This window comes from Peromyscus eremicus, chromosome 2 (assembly GCF_949786415.1).
Source record: "Peromyscus eremicus chromosome 2, PerEre_H2_v1, whole genome shotgun sequence".
Lineage (NCBI taxonomy): Eukaryota > Metazoa > Chordata > Mammalia > Rodentia > Cricetidae > Peromyscus > Peromyscus eremicus.
Window position 1 is genome coordinate 121,878,693 of NC_081417.1, and position 18,707 is coordinate 121,897,399.

Below are 18,707 nucleotides of genomic sequence, written 5' to 3' on the forward strand. Positions count from 1 at the left end.
CTTCGGGGCCCTCGCCCTCCTCCTCCCGGCGCGGCGCCGCAAGGTCCGGCAGAGTCCCGGCAGCCGGCCGGCGTGCAGGGCTCCGGGCCGGCCGCTGTCAAAACCTCAGCCCCGGCGCGCGCCGCCCCGCCCAGGCCCCCAGGCGAGCGGCACGCCCTCGCGCCGCCATTGGCCTAGTCCGGCAGCCCCCGAGAGTCGCGGCCCGAGCGGTTGTGGGCAGCGGCGGGCCGCCCCGCCCCCGGAGTGTCGCCCCGTAGGACGCGGCGGCCGTGGCGGTGGCGGCGGCTGCGGGGGGCTGCGGCGCCAGAGGAGGCGCGCCGTGCTGTGCGCCCCGCGAGCCGCTGCGCCCGCGGCGAGGTGAGAAGGGGCGCGGCCGGCGCCGGGGGACCCAGCGGCGTCCAAATCCGCGAGCCCGGGGATGGCGCGGGGCGCGCCGAGGGGCGAGGCGAGTTCGGGGGCCCTGAGGCCTCGCTCTCGCGGGAATGATGCTGGAGAGGATGCCGAGGCTCCGGCGTGAGACTCGCGGCTGCCGGCGCTGCGGAGTGGGAGCCGGTGAATGGGAGTGTGTGTGTGTGTGTGTGTGTGTGTGTGTGTGTGTGTGTGTGTGTGTGTGTGTGTGTGTGTGTGTGTGTGTGTGTGTGTGTGTGTGTGTGTGTGTGTGGCAGGGCTGGTCTCCGAGTGCGCAGCGACCCGGCGCGCGTGTGCGTGGGAGCGGGCGTGCGTGGGCGACGTTGGTTGTGCGTGCTCCCGCGCGCCGGCTTTCAGGGATGTCTGTCTCTCGGGTGCGCTTTGTGGGCTCGCGGCGCAGTGGGCGTGCGCGCTCATCTTCAGCCTGGCCTCTGGCGAGTGGCGGGGCTCGCGGGAGTCGTGCGTCTGTACCCCGCGGCCGTGCGTGTGCAGTGCCCGGGCTCTGCTCAGCCTGCCCCGGAGCACCTGGAGGAGGTGCGCAGCCAGGGACCCATCTGAGCCCACTCCGGCTCTCCCAGAACCCTGCTCGGGGAGTCCCGACTGCTGCCCTCTCCCTGTCCCTTTAGGGAACTCCGGACAGGAACTCCCATCTCATCACAGGCCTTAGTTTGGCCATTCGTCCGAAGAGGGCTGACCCTGGGTGGAAGCGGATTAGGATGGGAGGGCGCGGTGGGCTTCTCCGGAACGTGCGGGGTCCGGGCGACCGCAGCGAGAGGGGGACGACCCCAGTGCGCGAGGTCAGGTGGCTCAGGGATAGGGTTGGTGCGGCGACGCTGACAAATCTTAGCGATCAAGACTATGTAGAACGTGACTGCCCAAACTGTGGTCCCGGGGCGGAGGGCTCAGCTTCCCGAACTCTAAAGCCTGGTGCTTTCTCCCCTCTGCAGGAGCCTGGCGCGACCCCCAGCCGTGCGCCCCGCCCCGGCGCCATGCATTGCGAGGTGGCCGAGGCACTTTCGGACAAGAGGCCAAAGGAGGCCCCTGGTGCGCCCGGCCCGGGCCGCGGGCCCGCCGGCCTGGGAGCGCACATGGCCTTCAGGATTGCTGTGAGTGGCGGCGGCTGCGGGGACGGGAACCCGCGAGAGCTGCTGCCTCGGCTGCCCGTGCCACCACCACGCGCCCACGACCTCCTCCGGCCCCGGAGTCCTCGCGACTATGGCGTGTCCAAGGCCGGCGGCGGCAAGGGTGAGTCCGACAGCACTAACGTGCTGGCCGCGGGCGGGCGTGCAGAGGTTCGTCTGGGCTGCGGGCGCCGGCGCTGCTGCCGCACCGTCTCTTTAGGGGTTCTCGGGAGAACTTCGTGGAACTTTTTCCTTAAGAGTTCCTCAGTATTTCTGCAGTTGCTTGGGACTCGCCTGTCAGTCTGAGCCGATGCCTGGAAACATCCAATTTAAACCAAATAGGCATGTTTTGGAAGGAAATGTGTATATAGAAAGCTTACTTTACATAATTTTGCTTCTGTATGTTTCTGATAAAAAGTCATGTGAAACGTCAAAATTTCATTGTACAGTTAGTGTATCAACTTCTGTGTGTAGTAACTGTTTCTAAGCAGCTGAAGGCATACTTTGAACTATCCCAATTTCTCTGAGAGAGAGAGAGAGAGAGAGAGAGAGAGAGAGAGAGAGAGAGAGAGAACAGAGGTCTTTGGTAGGATCTCTCCCTTAGGAAACTCAGTTTCCCCATCCGTCAAGTTAGGAATTTATTATGCCAGATGGTTTCATGACTCCTGACAGACGTTTTTCTGAGTCTGTAATCCAGTCTGGGCCAGATGTTGACTCAGAAGTGGCTTTTCTGTGTTTGGTGAAGCCAAGGCAAGTCCAGAACCCGCTATGGGCAAATTCAGGGACAGGTGCTGGTATTCTCCTGAACATACTCAGCCAATCATAGTTAATTATTACCGGCCTGTTATGTATAGGTTTCATGTTAACAGATAATTAACCAGACATTAGAGAGACTGTTAAGGGATGTGCCATTCTGCTTTTTGATTCCCCATTAGCCGAATCAGCAGCTTTGGGGTTTGAGCATGTCAGCCCCAGGGCCCCTTGATTCTCGTCCCAGATGGTTTACAAGGACGTCAAAGCCAGTGTCTTATAGTTGTAGACCCTCTTAGCATCAGCTCAGCACCTTAGGCCAGCTTGCTTCCAGTTCCCAGCCTGGTTGAAAGAAATAAATGTGCAGAGAGTCCTCTCTGACTTTGTAGGGAGAGGGCCTCCTTCTTGTCTTCGGTCTCTTCTCCAAGGAGAGTAATTTTTTATAGGAGAATGAATATGGGAAAAATGCTTATAGAATATTTTCGCTGGGATGCATATTTAAGGACTTTTACCAGAAAAAAAAAATGTGTGTGGCAGGGGGCACGTTCAGTAATGCTTGCTAAAGAGAGCTCCCTGGCTTGCTGGGTCCCAGTAAAGGTCCTTTCTTACACTGATGCCCATCATCTGCAGATCAAGTCCCACACAGCCCTGCTTACTGCTGTCCCTCACACAACCCATGTTTTGTCGTTGACTGGAAGCATTTCACTTAATACTTTGCATATTGCCTCCATCCTTTCCAATCACAATTATGTTTTACCCACAACACATCACCCCTGTATAAAAGATTGTAAAATCAGGCTTACGTTTGGAAAGGCCAGGGAAGGTAAAATGGATGGGAGAAACAGATCCTTTGTACCTTATGCTGGTCTTTCTGGCTAAAGTCTCCTGGTGGCTTCTAAATTGCTTTTCCTCACAGCTGTGGGGCTGTTGGGGTAGAGTCGATGGCACCCATTTGAAAGGTGAGAATACTGAGGCCCGAAGGTAGGGTAGCATCTGCAGCTCTAGGTAACTCAGTTTAGAGAGAGGAAAGTCTACATGTTCTCCAGAGTCAAGCCGGGTAGTCTGAGAGAAGAGCAACTTCCTCCCAGTCTTCTCAGGGTGCCCTCTTAGGAACATCATTGAGGAGACGACACCTTCTTCTCCGAGGCCTCCCCCCACCAAAACAGTCCCCCCAACCATACAACCCTTTGAATGTATGCTGTCTAGCCCCGTCCACTCGGGCTTATTAGAAACAGACTAGCAGAGATACCAACTGAAGCATATTTATTGGCTGTGCTGGAAATGCTAAGACATCCAGCCGCAATGGGTGGGATGACAGGAAAGTTAGATCGCTCCTCTGAGCCTCTGGTCTCCTCCTGGAGAGGGACTTAGACGAGACCATTTTAGGACTGAGATAGTAATGTGTTGGATGTGCTCAGCCTCTGGATTTTCATTTGCATGGAGGTGATAGTGTCCATTGCAGGGCCAGCAACACAGAGTAGTCAGGATGCTATGGAACTACTGAAAGGGTGGGTCACTTTTATTAATGCTTGCAGGGCACCATGCTAGGGACAGTGGTACGGGAGGTAAGGGCGGCAGATTGAGGAGTGAAAAAGCGTTGATTTTTAAATGTTAAATGTGAAGGGCACTAATGCTGGTGGGCCGGCCAGGAGAGGCCAAGAGGTGCTGTGTCTTGGGTCTTCCTTGGCCTCTGCTACCCAGTGAAGCGAGAGAAGATTGCAACACTTGGTGTGGGGTCAGGGTTCAAATGATGTGCCTGTTGCCTTGGACAGACCTTAAGCACACCAAGGGATTGAGCTAATGAGTAGTTCCAGGTCTGGACCGGGAGGGACTAGGCATGGGGTGACATCATGGGCTAACGTCATCATCATTTGTGATAAGAATCACTATCTGTTTATGGCCAAGTCTCATTTATCCAGATTCCAAAGAGCTGGGAAGGCCAAATTGCCAAATCCAGCATTTTTTAAATTATTATTAAACACCTGACGCTCTTTTGTAAGTCCCGGAAAGAAGGAAAACAGCTGGGCTTTCCCTGGAGGACAGCTTTGTGGCCGATGATGCCTAGTCTGTACACAGGCCTTCAGTGTTCAGAATGTGTCCACACACTTCCCATCATCTGTCTTTGCCTACCTCGTGGGCTTTCCTGAGGGAACAGATCTGCGGAGTGCTTGTATTGGATGGGGCACACACTGGCTCTCAGGAAATGGACTCCTTTTTTATGGCGAATGCATGGAGGTTCCTGGATGTCCTCAAAGCGACTGGCAGGTCCTGAGGCCTCTAGCTCCAGGTCTTTATGGATATGAAACTTGTACCATCTCCATGTGTACACTTGAGTTTAGAGCTGGCATTCATCAGTAGGGCCTTCCAGACATCGCCAGAGAATTTCACTGCATTTGTTTTTGGTATGTCTCCTGTCTTAAATGTTTGGAAATTGGTAGTCATCTCTATGCCATGTCTTGAAGACTTTGTAGTTTACCAGATGATTCCATCTGTCCAAACCGGATAATGATGGTACTGTTTAATTCCCAGCGACTCAGTGGGCCTGGGCCCTTTTTACCAAGTATCGTACACAGCGAGCAAAAAGCAAGATTGACGATCACCACAGATGTGAACTCTGCCATTAGTAAAAACAGTCCCCAGAACATGGCCGTAAACTCCCCAAAGTGGTCAGTCCTGTAGCTTAAAAACAAAAACAAAACAAACAAACAAATAAAGCAACAACGACAAAGAGCAGTTATAGGCTGTGTGCCGGGGCATCGGGCTGCTGGTGTGGAGCGGGCGTGATGGTTTCAGTGTGCGATCTGGTGGAGCTTTTTTTCAGCAGATCAGGAAGCTACTGCCGTGTTCCGAGGAGGTCAGGAAAGGCTAGCACATCTGTAATAGAAAGGTGTAAGTTATTTTTAAAGCATTTCCCCCTCTGGCTCTGGTGGGCAATTTGCTTTGCATTTCATCCATTTTAAAGTGCTGGTCCTGGGATCCGGAAATAATCAGATCCAAATTTTTTCAGTGCTTGAGGTTTCAAATAAGGGGGAGAAAAACCTGCTGGCCAAATGTCAGGCTCAGTGAGACAAAGAGAAACAAGTGTGTGTGTGTGTGTGTGTGTGTGTGTGTGTGTGTGTGTGTGTACACAAACTAGATAGGAACATGTTGCATCTACAGTTGCAGGAGGTATGTATCCGACAAATCTTTTATAGACATATAGCGGAAATATAGTTCCCGAAGATTCCCTTCAAATTTTGGGCAGCTAGAACTCCTCTCCCTTTCCTGCCTTCTAACCTCTCTAGAAGCTGTTAAGACTTGGCTGGCGGAACGGAAAGGAGCCTTCACTTAAGATTGTGCCTTAGTGGGGGCCGTGTTTCTCTGCAGTCTACCTGCAGTGCGCTCAGTTGACCCGAGGTCTCGGGACCCTCTTGGCTGTGTAATCTGATAGGGTGTATTGCTCTGCCGTCGTGAATTTTCTATGCCATGGTTTTCTACCACACTTTTGAAAAAGAAAACTTCGTTACTCATCTCCCCGCGTTTCATTTGCGTGAGAATTCAACCAGCAGACTTATTTTTAAAGTGCGTCAAAACCCCATTACAGGCATAGGTACATGAATCATTTAAAAGCTATATTCTTATGTTCTTCGCTCTGAAGGTTGCATAATTATCATTTTCTTTGGTTTTATTTCATGGAGTTTAGCCAGCATCCTAGAGGAGAGGAGAAACTTAAGTTTGGAATAGGGGTTTCAGTCCTTTTTTGGATAGGATTAGAAAAAAAAAAAGACTAACAAATAAACTTTATTTAGAAGTTGACCATCACTGTGTGTGGCTTTTACTTTAAGAAGAGAATTTCCTTGGAAATTTTGAAACTGATACAGAGGTGCCATGCATTTGTGTGCAAGTACACACACACATACACACACACACACACACATCAAAAGTTAAATGATCACCCGTGGTTTGCTAATATTCTTTTTTCCCCCGACTAGATTTTAGTTGCAATTAGTTTGGGCCTAAAGAGTCATGCTGTGTCTTTAGGTAGGGGCTAGTTTATCCTTGTGTGTAAAGAGCACACAATGTTCAGTTCGAGGGGGGGAAAATCAGACTGCAGTAGGCTTTGAAAAGTTTGCCTGAATAAGACAGAAAGCACAAGCTGTAACTCTAGGCCGGGAAGAACAAAAACCCAACCCCAGACTTGTGAAGTATCTGTGCTGTTGTCTTCTCGGTGCTCGTGATTCTAGCCGTTGAAAATGGATTGCTTGTTTATCAACCGCCGCGGCCCAAATTAATAGTTTACAATAAAAAAAAAAAGTCTTCAGCATTGGAAGCAAAGTCCGGGCACTGACAGCTGAGTTACTGAGTAAGGAAAGCAGGGGGGGGGGGGGCTGTTTTGTGGCTGCTTGGGTCTCCCAAAGCCTTATTTATAAGAAACCGAAAGAAAACAGGCTGCTGGGCTGGGGTGGGGGTGCAGAGAAGGCAGCCCTAACCCGGGGTCTTACAGTTTCCAGTCACTGGATGCATCTGTTTTCTCCTTTCCTGTCTTCCCCCCAAACTCTAAAGCGTTGTTCCTTCAGAAGGTTCCGGCAGAGCGGGAGGATTGTGTTAGCATTATGAGCTGTGTTTTTAAAGTCAGCGTTTTGAGTCAGATGCATGGAGAGGAGCCTTCAGCCTGTGAACTGAAGGATGCATTTCCTGTAGGGCCTGAATTTATTTGGCGATTGTGGTTGAACAGCCTGGAGCGTACACATGTACCATAGTACAACTTTGATGCAAGGGACTAGGCCTTTTGCTTTGAACCTCGATTTCCCTCTCTAAAATGGGAACAGTTTGGTTGGATGATCCATATCCCTTTTGTGCTCTGAGTCCCCAGGACCCTAAATATCCTAAGCTGAGAGAGTTAGGAAGACCCTGGGCATTGAAAGAGTCTATATTTATCTTTAGGCCAGGCTAGGGCTTTTGACTGCGCCTTCTAAATCCTGACCGCTGAAGGTGAATATAGAAGGGAAAGGAAAAGGGAGGCACACTAACCTTTATTGAGCACCTACTGTGTGCCAGGCCAGACATGGTACAGCTGTGAGTATATTTACTCTGGCGTCCCTACGTGTCCCTATGCGGAAAGCAAAGAGGCATTCTCTGAATTCTGCAGATGAGGACCGAGCTAGGAATTGCCTTGTCCAAGGTTGGGCAGGCAGGAAGTCGAGAGCCTGGCATTTGAACCGTGTTGTCTGAAAGCAAGGCCGGTATTTCCCCCTAAAGCACAAACTCTCCTGGGACAGCTTTTATAAAACTTGTTGTGCCTTATGGTTGGCTGGGACCCCCGGGGCCCCCCTTACCGAGTTCTCACCTAGCAGGCCAGAGTGAGGTTTGGGGAGGTCTGCTTCATTCTGCATTGCTTCCCCGCTCCCTGCCCCCACCTGGAGATGGGTTCCCGGTGTGATTTGTGTCCTCAGGAAGGACACAAATCTTGTGTCTTGTGAGGTCTTGTGAGGACTCTCAGGCTGGCCATGGAGACTGCCTTCTCTGAAGCAGGGGCAGGACCCCGCCCTCCCACCCCACCCAGGGTTATTGCAGGTTATAGCCCCTGGCTGAGGCCGTCTTGTGGTGTGGAAGGATTCTTTGCAGAGGCCAGTGGCTCAGGGGATCGTGAAGCAGCCATTTTATCTTTAGCACCTGGTAAGGTAAAGGTGGGCTTGCCAGTGTGGGCACACCAGGGGCCTGACTGACCTTGAGAACTGGATTTAGAAATGGATCCTTTGTGTCAAGTGATGAGCTGCTCAGATGAAGCCCAGAGGTCTCCTTCCAGGCTGAGCCTGGCCTTGTACCGTATGCTCATGAGACGCCTGTACTTGTACCCTCAGAGGGAGTCCCACTACCTCGGGGACAGAGCTGCAGGAGCCTTCCTGGTTCCCGTGTGAAGCGGCAGCAGGGATGTGGTTCGTGCTCTTCCTATTTGTGTCCTGTTAGCCGCCCACCACCTTAGACGCGGTTTTTAGACGCGGTTGCTTTTGTTTTTTAAATTGCTGGAAAATAGAGCCCTAGAAAGAAACCAAGAAGGGCCGCGAGCCCGACTTGAGAAAGACAGATCCCATTTGCTGTTCTAAGCTCTCGGGAGGGCTGGGGATAAGGTTTACTTTGGAAAGCGGTTGGACCATCTGAATTACTTCTCTGAGCGCTGGGTATTTAATACCTAGTAGAAGTTTGTATAAGAGCTGATGATGTATTTTGCCGACTTTCCAACCCTGTAAATAAATTACACGTGCCGGCAGAGGCTGCCAGGATCCACTGTGTCAATTGAAGCTTAATTTTTATCCCAAACCACTTAATACTTTTGTCCTAGTGAGCCCAGCAAACTAGACGAGCGGTAGCCCTCCCCCAGACGGAGGAGACCAGCACCCGGCCAGGCCTCTGCGCAGTTGAGATTTTGCCGCAGCTTTTGGTGATTAGGTGGTGTTGTCTATGCGCTCCTCAAGGCAGACAATGATAATATGATTTTAAGTGTATTATAAAATGAAACTGGGCGGCTTCCGCTCCCAAAGCCTGGCTCACCTCCCTCCTCTAGAGGAAAAGGCTGAAACTGTGTCTTTTTAGCTTAATACTGCGGTGCATTTTATCCCATGCGAGTGCAAAGCCCAGGTAATATCATTGGCATTTCCAGTGCGAAACAAAATAGGGTTCTAATTTGGACATACTATTAAATATTTCATGCTTCAACCAAACTCAATTCTTTTTTTTCCTATAATAAGTTTAAATATTAATTCTCTGGAATGTCAGATGCCTAAAGCGAGGCATTTAGTGATCCGCAGTTTCAAGTGTCTCGAGGAAGGTTTATGAAACAGGATATTTCTCTGGGAGGGATGAGTAGTGTGTTTCAGAGATATCTGAGTTCAAGGCAGCGTCTTCTGATTTACTTTTTAAAGGGAAAAGGTCATAAAATAAGTCGCTTTATGTGCTGAAGGATTAAGTGGCTTAGGCTGAAACAACAGCACAGACTTTACTGGCTTCCCCCGTTATAGTTTAACAATGCTTTTTGGGGGAGGGGGCGGGTCATTTTCCCGCCTGCTTGTCTCCTTCTCTCTGGCCCCCCCCCTCAGCCAGATGGCTTTAATTCCGACCAAATCCCACACTGAGGCCAAATGATTGATCAAACAGTCATTTGTACTTACGTAGCGCTTTGTGAGAATATGTCCGCACTGCAGCTTCTCGTGGGGCCTTCGGAGGGGATGATTTCAGGCAGACTGGAGCACTTGGAGGGGTGGAGGCCCGGGGATGGATGGAAAGCCGACATCCTGGACTGGGAATCCTCAGAACTTCTGGTTTAAGACCTTTCTAATATGGCCAAGCCTAGGCAGCAAGGGCATCCGGGTCTCCTAGACACAAGAGCATGCTTGCCGTTAGATGGCTCCTGTCTGCTGCTGGAGTTGCTGCCTGCTGAGGTCTAGGTGGATCCTAATCTTAAGTGCTCTTTTCAAGTCGGTTAGTGTTTTCCAAGCAGAGCAACATAGGCATATGTCCGGGCAGACACAGATTTGTCCTGCAGACGTCTTCATGGGCGCTTTAACAATCTTGACCTGTCAGTCAGTGGGACAACAGGACCCTCGCTGGCTGGCTCCCCTGTCAGCTCTTGCTAGTTCCACGGCAGTACAGACTTCTCGTTGTGTACCCCTAAGTGGAGTTTTTCTCTGCCCTTCTTTCCTTATAAACCACAGACTTCTTTTATTCACCGTTGCACATCCTTACATCATCTTGGGGAACAAGGGAGAAAACAGAGAGTGCTAAGATACTCGCTGTTGTGCCCTTGTGCCCAGCACGAGGTCTGACCTGAGGTGTCTGTGAAGTGTCTGAAGTATTGGTTGAGGATGTGGGTGTGGAACATGGTATGGAACAGGCCACCAGGTTCACATTGTGGCTTGGTGGTCTCAACATGCTTATCCATCAATTGGGGATAATAGTCAAAATTTCAGCAGGCCGTGATGAGGGATGATGGGTTAACATAAAGTATAAGTGCATAAAACAGAGGGCTCCTAATGAATGCTCATTAATAATTACAGTTGTTGTCATTGTGGCTCCTGCTGTAAATGGCATGGGGACCTCTGGGACCGGCTTTGCCTCCTTCCTTTCTACCGTGCTGACCCTATCCTGACAGCTGAAGAGCCACCTCATCCGATAAGCCTTTCTCCCCCAGTCCTCTTTCTGCCTAGACCTGTTCACACTCTGCGGCAGTCATTGCTTAGGTGATTTGAGGATGGGGTGGAGCCTCACTGTCACTGTGTCCCAGATGCCAAGCACAGACCTGACTCAGGGTGGGTGACCAAGAAATTGGGAAATGGTGACCCAGTTGCTGCCCTCAGGGAGCCTTGGACTGTGAGGGAGAGTGTTCCGATGTTCCTGTTTTCTTTCTCTAAGGATGGACATACAAAGGCTTTCTGTGAGAAAGATTGATTTTATTATTGATTATGTGTATGTGCATGTGAGTGCAGTGATTGAGGAGACCAGAAGAGGGCACCAGATCCCTTGGAGCTGGAGTTACAGGAGGCTGTGAGCTGCTATGTGGGTTCTGGAAGCTGAACTTGGGTCCTGTGGAAGAGCAGCCAGTGCTCTTAATCATGGAGTCATCTTTCCAGACCCCAGCAAATGCCCTCTGCATGTTAGTGCTCCAGTGAGGTGCTGAGTGATCTTCTTAGGCAGCCTTGTTGTCTTTCCAGTGCCATCTCAGGGTCTTCACTGTGAGCTCTGTCTTAACCTGTTGGGTGACCATAGAAAATCTTCCCACTCTTCTGGGCTGCCCTTTCCCTTCCTTGTTGGGAATCGTTGACTTCAGGGGTGGCAGACTTTTGTGGCTGCAAGTCTCTAGAGTGGCCAGGCTGCAGGCCGGGTAGAGGACACTCTGTGCCAGGAACTCATTGGTCAGCTAGTCTTGTTGAATCAGTGAGAGACCCTGTCTCAGAAAATAAGGTGGATTACAGTAGAGGAAGAAACCTAACATGGATCTCTGGTCTCTACACATAAGCATATGGGCTCCCATCCACATAAGCATGAATGTATACATGCATGTATGCGTGCGTGCATGCGTGGGGACACACACACACACACACACACACACACACACAAGCATATGTGCACATGAGCAGATAATTAGTGGTTGCTACACATTTGACCCCGATTTCCCTAAGATGAAGAATTTCAGATTGGATGTTGGAACCGAGACCTGGACTAGATGACGGCGGCTCTCAGACATGCCAGGGTGGATGAAGATTGACGCCTCCACACAAAACTTAGGTCCAGTGCAGGCAAGGATTAGGTAGGGCTCCTGGGATGGTGTTGGCTTTCTGACCCTTCTGTGCACCACTGTGGACTTCATGGCCACATGAGTTTGAGAGGGGTCATGTTACTTGGAGAAAGGTAGCCATAGGACTTGGGAGTCAGAACTACACGTTACGCAGGTTCGTTGAACTCCGAGCCTCTGTCTTCCTCCTGTTAGATGGAGGCCATTTCTGTTCAGAGGGTTGACTTGGAGTGAGATGACAAGTCTGCAGACCTGTGGAGTAGGGACTAGCATGTAGCAGGTGCATGTGTTGCAGAGCAGGCCTGGGTCTGGGTCCCTCTGAGGGGCAGGCCTGGGTCTCGTTCCTAGGCTGGCCGATTACTGTTGTGTCCTCCACACTGCAGTATTCTACCTTCGCTCCGCTCTGTCTGTTTTGGTGCAGTTATGAGTCTCATTAGAGTTTGAACTCCAGCTGTGGAGGACACAGGTCTGGTTGGCCAGTCTCTTAGTTTTACATGGATGGAGAATGGTCAGGGACAGCTGTCCTTCATTGAGGTGGGTGTGGGTGGCATCAGCTCAACTTGACAACAGGTACTGGCCTTGGGTCAGGCCAAGATGCACGTGCAGCTGGTAGTGACTGGTGTCTCATAGGAAGGGAGGGGGCTTGATGGTGGGGTGGGTTCCAGAGGTGCAGACGGTGCCCCCTCCCCCCATTTAATGGGCTAGGAATTGCTGTCTGGCTCCAGCATCCTGCTGAACTTTCTCGGTTCTTCTTTCAAGTCTGAGGTACTCGCACTGCTCTGCTCCTCACAGCTCCGTGTGGCCTGCCTCTGTGGTATTGACAGGCTGGCATTTGTTGGTCCCTGCGGGGAGCAAGTCTCTCTGCAGGCCATTCCTTTTCTCCATTTGCTTCTTGAGAGGTGGATGTCATGCTCCTCGTTTCACAGACAGGAAAACGGGCTTGAAGGGACAAGTGACCCAAAGCAGTGGCGTGGTGGCCGCAGACCAGCCTGCCTTTCTCCCCCTTTACCTCCCCCTGGGTACCACTCCTCCAGTTTCATTCCCCATCTTCGAGAAACTTCCCCCTTTCAGCCGGGGTTCACCTTGACCTCCTTCATCTCCTGACCACCCTTGGTGCTTTTCTCCCAAGAAGAGGCAGTCTTGGAGAGCTCCAGGTTTTCTTTCCCAGGGTGCTCCTGAGCGAGGGGGTCTGGGATGAGAATGTCTCTGCCTCACTGGTGGAGTTGGTTCAGAGGATGGAATCCTACAGGACCCTGGCAGGGTGATCTTTTCCTTTCCAGTGAAGGAGTGCTTCCTAAACAGATTTCTAGGCTTTACTGTCCTTCAGCACCTGCTGTTCAGGTATCAGGTCTAGCCTTGGACACTAGTGGACTCACAGAGCTCACAGCCTGGCAGGCAGGTGGATGGTGAATGAGTAATCCTGTAATAGATTCCTCAGCATACGGAGTCCCAGCCCTCCTGTGTGTTCTCTCACCTCGGTTTCTTTCCTAAGTAGACTCCCGTCCTCTAGCTGGTGTCAGCTGATGACCTCAGCCTCGACTTGCTCAGTATGAAATGGACATATTTGCTGGCTCCCCTGACAGGGCTTGGGGGAAGGTCACTGGGGGTCAGGGTGGGAGAGCTCGGTAGGCGAGGGAGGTTTGAGTTCAGAGGAAGCCCTCCGAAGGCAAGCAGGAACTTGGATCTGCAGAATAGTCCTTCCTAGGATGTTGGGGGCGGAGCCCACCTGGGACAGTCCTGGATGTGGGCTGCCTTGTCCAGTGCCCCTCCCTCCTAACCTCTCACTAGTTCTTGCTGTTTAAGCTGCTTTCCGAGGCTTTGGTTACTATGCAGTGGGAATATAGAAGAGCTGTTTGCCGGGGAGCTAGCCATTGTTTGATATTGGCCAGTGGGTAGAGACCCTCCTCAGCCTTCTCAGCAATATTCTAGAGCCATCATTTACTGGGCATTGCCAACCACTCCGTCACCCTTTTTAAAAAACGGATCCTCTTGTTGATGTGATGTACATTTATCCCTCCGTGAGAATAGTTACAGCAATTTGAATTAATTACCTAGAGCTGACAGTTCAGTCTTTAAATTGTTTTAACTACATTCCAAGCTCTCAGTGAGCACCAGGCTGGTGGTTACCTGACGGACAGTGCAACATGGGAGTGTTTTCCTGTTTGCAGACAGTTCTGCTGGGCAGCTCTGGGCTTTCGTTCTGGAGTTTTCTCTTTATTGTCTACTTCCTGATGCCCTCTCATACTCGAGGCTATGTGTCCTTGGCCTCTGCTTTGGGGGGACATACCAGCCTTGCTCCTGTCGGGGACACATATGTGAGTCCTAGGTTCTGTCTGCTCTGCTCCCAGAGTTCATGGAACTGTGGTGATGAGAGATCTGGCCAGGCTTCCTAGCGGGGTGACATTGAGTGGGCAGGCCCTGGTGGGAGGGAAGCGGTCCCGGGGGTGTGGTGGTCTCTGTAAGCCCAGCCCAGCTGAGAACATGCAGATGGTGACCTGCGAAGCACCTAACAATGGTGGGAGCTGGTTTTATCCTGTTGTTTCCTGACTTCTAGCAAATTGCTTGGCCTTACTCCTAATCGTTATTTGGGAGGTGACTGGCCCTTTGAAGATAATTTAATTTATTAATCCTCATTTTCCTGCTCATTTAAGTAATACAGAAAGTTTGGAAACTGTAGAAAGATGTCAAATAATTCTTGGCTTATAATCCCACTCCTTGCAGGGACTGTTGCTTACAGTTTGGTGTATTTCTTTTCGGTTTTGTTCATGTCTAATATATTAGTTTATTTTTATATTACTGTGATATTATATATCCTGAATATAGCCTTAAACATTATTTGTAAAGTTAACATTCTAACATAATCATTTCCATGTTATTAAAACTCTTGGTAAACATCCAAAAATGTATTAAATTTTTATTGGTTAGCTTATTTTGAATAGGTGACGTTAAAACAGCTTCAGATTCAGAAGCTCCAAGAGTCCCTAGGGAGCCTCTGTCGCTTTTTCAACCTGTGGCTGACACCCCGTCCCCAGACTAGTGGTATCTAAGATAAGAAGGCCACTCAGAGCTGCCTTCTGTTCATGAAAACAAACAATCCGTTAATCGCATGTGCATAGCTGTTAAAATTGCCTGCTAGTGTAGAGAGCCGGAGCCGGAGTGCGAATCTTCCACAGCAGCCTCCTCCCGAGTCTCGGCGTCTCCTCTGGGTCGGCTTCCGCGGGGAAGCTACCAGGCCTGCTGGGCAGTAACCCCTAGTGGACGGGACCCGTTAAGGTTGAACCCTTTTTCACGGCTGCAGACAGCGCCTTGCTTCTCAGAGAGCATACTGTCTGCATCCTCACCTGGGCTTCAGAATTCCTTTGCTCATTTGAAGGTGGAAATGACATCTGGTTATCGTTTCGTTTGACTTTGGTCCGATTTCGAGTGTGGCGGGGCCTGCCTACATTGAGTGTTGATTCACAGTCCCTGTCTCTCTTGCTGAATATTTCGCTGTCTAGTAGCTCAGTGATAGAGTGCTTGCCTAACACACGTGGGGCTCCGGGTTCGAGCCCCGGCACCACCAAAATAAATAAATAATAAATAAGGCCTTCTTCTGTCATGAAGCACGAGCCTGTTCTTGACGTTTGCTGACATGCTTATGACTCTTCTGCTTAAGCGAGCTCTTTGCAATGTTTTGGAACACATCAGACCTTCTTTTTATGGTTAAGTTGCCGGGATTTTCCTTTGCCGTTATCTCCATTGCTTGCTTTCTTGTCACTCACCAGGTCCCATTGTTTGTTGTTACTGCTATTTGCAGCAACTTGTTTTATTAATGTTTTAAAATAAAAAATTTTATTTTTAGCAAAGCTCATGCCAAACATAGCTTTTAAAATAAGCCAGTGTGATAAAGCTTTGAAGAGAAGCTGGGTCTGCACAGCCACGCCAGGGTGGCAGTGAGGTCTACCTCCAGGGGGCACCAGTTAGGCGAGCTTGCGTGGCATGGTGGCTCTGCCTGGGATTCGCTTGGTTGTTTTCTGGCCTTGTCTTCCATACCTACCGGCTGTAATCATGAAACCATTAGCAGTGAGGCCTCCCACGGTGACTCAGCGCATCCCACACGCCGTCCCTTTGATTCCTCCAGCAGTCCCGTGGGGGCGGGCGTACCTGTCATTATCTCATCTGCAGGTGAAGGGACGGGCCAGGGAGGGAGAGCAGCTTGTCCAGGGTTACAGGGCTTTAAAACAGACTTGCTGCGGTGTGGTCCACGCTGCCCAAGTCCTCTACAGCCGGTGAAGACTTATTTCCCTCAAGCGCGGTCCCCCGCCTGCACTGCTCCGCCTCCTCCCCAGCTTAGGGCCTTGAGTTTATTTGGTTGAACCAGTGTGGAGTTGGGGCTGTGTGTGATGGGAGGTTGTCTCTTTGGGTCTGGTAGGGTTCCTAAAACAGCAGACGTGGTGGTGGTGGTGGTGCTGGCTGTGTTATTCTGAAGTGGGACTCCACTCTGGTTTGAGAGTGTTGCCCAGTATGCGCCCAGAGCGGAGGAAGGACCGAGATGGAAGAGCCCGAGGAGAGGGTTTTCTCTGAAGGGTTGCTAGCGGCGGGGATGTGTCTTTCTGTTCATGCCAACTGGCAGAAGGAACCCCTCCTCATGAAGCTAGGGTACTGGCTGTAAGAGGACCGACCACACAGGGAGCACGGCATGGCCAGCATGCCAGAGGGACAGAGCAACAGGTGGATGGATCCATCTGTGACGGTAGCGAGGAAGAGGTTGGGGCCCCGTGAGCAGAGTGAGCAGAGGACTGTTTCTGAAGCTCATTGTCAAGTCCACCCTGCTCCAGAGTGCCTCTTGCCAGGCAGAAGTAAGAGGCTGGAAGTGTCTCACGGGCCACAGGGTCACAGCTGTCTGTTGATCTAGGAACCCACAGAAGTGCCCTAGTGGCACAGTGGGTACCCAGACGCCAGTCTAGAGGACAGCTCCAACTGCTGCTCGGTGGGCACTCGGACCCGGAACAGCCTGTTCTCTGCCTGGCTTCCAGGGGAGGAACTTAGCTGAAAGTGGAGTTTGGAGCTGAGATTATTAGTCTGGACCAGTCATCTTAATTACTAAACCGAGGCCATTCTTGGAACTGAAAGTTCTTGGGACTGAAGGGTGTTCTGAGATCTAAGAGTGACCCCGAGTGTCTAGGGAACTCCCCGACTCTTGTAGCTGCAGGGGTGGGGAAGAGGGGTCTGCAGATGGAATTTTGCAAAGGGGGATCAGGAAGGGCTGGGCAGGGCAGTGACGGTGCCTCCGGAGCCTGCATGCTCACTGGGACATGTCAGTCAAGTAATCAAGTCGTGCACCTTGGGAACTTTCCCTTTCTGAGAGGACCGGTCATTTTCCTGTTTGTTTGGTTGTTTGGTTTCATTTCATTTGCTTGGTCCTGTGTTTTCCCCTGATTACTCCATCACCCTGTCAGATGTCCTCTCTCCTGTATCCCGATCTGGTCTGGAAGAGTTCTCTGAGAGTTTTCCCCAGTCTACCCTGAGCAGGATCTCTGAATCTTGGTTCCTCATCTGTCACGTAGCCTGGGTGATGGGATCAGAAAAGAGTCTTTAGTATAAGGATTCGGAGTGGGTCTCAGGACTTCCTGCGAAGGTTGAAGAACCAGGCTTGGTACCTCAAGCCCCCTGCAGGTCGTCCTGTGGTGCGCACTGCCGTGGGGAGGGGACAGGAGCTGATGTTTCTGTCTTGACCTGGGATGTAAGTGTGGTTTGGAGCTGTCCTCCTAGAGTCATGTTCTAATCAGAGTGTAAAGTGTGTGTGCGTGTGTGTGTGTGTGTGTATATGTGTGTGTGTGCGTGTGTGTATATATGTGTATGTGTGTATGTGTGTGTGCGCGTGTGTGTATGTGTGCGTGTGTGCATGTGCGTGCGCGCGCGTGTGTGTATGTGTGTGCGTGCGTGTGTGCGCGCACGCGTGTGTGTGTATGCGTGTGTGTGAGCGTGTGTGTATGTGTGTGCGTGTGTGTGTGCGTGTGTGTGCGCGTGTGTGTGTGTGTGTGTGTGTGTGTGTGTGTGTGTGTGTATGGGGGCACAGCGTATGTCTGGAGATCCGAGAACCCCTTGTGAGGAACTAGTTCTCTTCTTCCGTATCGGTTCCTGGGATCGATCTCAGGTCATCAGACTTGGTGGGAAGCACCTTTACCCACTGAACCATCTCACCTGGCCCTAATGGAGTGTTCTGATCAGCATTATGTCCGTGCTGTGGAAGGTGGGAAAGCAAGGGTTTTTGTTTGCTTGCTTTTTTTTTTTTTTTTTTTTTTTTTTTTTTTTTTTTTTTTTTTTTTTTTTTTTTTTTTTTTTTTAGTGTAGACAAGGTTTCACTGTGTAGTTCGGGCCAGCTTTGAACTTGCAGTCCTTCTGCCTCTGAACTGTGACTATAGACATGTGTTATCATGCCTGGAACAAATATTTTTAATTTTTTTAAACTTACTAAATTTTTATTGAGTACCTGCTGTGAGGTACACATGCTTCTAGTTGCAAGGATGCCAAGGAACAGGCGATGGCCATGGGTGTGGCTACGGGGCTTACATTCTACAGGGGAAAGTGCAGTCAGCCTCACGTGACCTCACGTCGTTGTTGGGAGATGCCCACCCGGGGTCGCCTGGCTGCCTCTGCACAAGCAGTGCCTTCTTGCAGCTCTGATGTCTGAGTTCAGCACTGACCCTGGACACCGTTCTGTGTCTCTACCACCCCCTTCTGGCTCGTGCAGCCCCCACGCCTCTGTTCTGGTCCTTGAAGGGTCTCCCTGCTGTTGCCTTGGTCTGTCTACTCCATCCTCTTCCTAGCCGTCTGGATTCCTGTGGCTGTTTGCTCTTCGGCTCTGGCCTGCAAGGCAGCCCTGAAGTCCGTCTCTGTCCTCTGCATGTCACTCTGCCTCTCTCCCTGCCCCTGTGCTGAGATGGCCCCGCAGTTCCGTGAGTCACGGAGTGAGTCTGTCCCCTTGGCAGGGCCTTTGCACAGTCTCCTCTCTGCTGAGTGAGCTCCCCTGGCTGTAGCTGACTCAGGTTATGTATGTGTCACTTCAGTGGTGAGGCCCCCCTGCTTCCCAGTCCTTTTCCTGTTGGCTCCATGCATTGGATTTCCACCGCAGACCTGGCCCTCCCTCAGTATTTGGTCATCCTTTACTCCCAACCATGAGA

General features: G+C 51.1%; 1 protein-coding gene across 1 annotated transcript in view; it reads left to right on the forward strand.

Annotated features, from left to right (window-relative positions):
- The first annotated feature begins 1,388 nt into the window (after window positions 1–1,388).
- Window positions 1,389–18,707, forward strand: part of Glis1 (GLIS family zinc finger 1) — a 193,170-nt gene continuing 175,851 nt past the window's right edge. Inside the window, exon 1 of the mRNA XM_059254646.1 lies at window positions 1,389–1,653. Coding sequence (XP_059110629.1) covers window positions 1,398–1,653 — 256 coding nt within the window. The 5' untranslated portion in view covers window positions 1,389–1,397. The remainder of the gene's footprint in view (window positions 1,654–18,707) is intronic.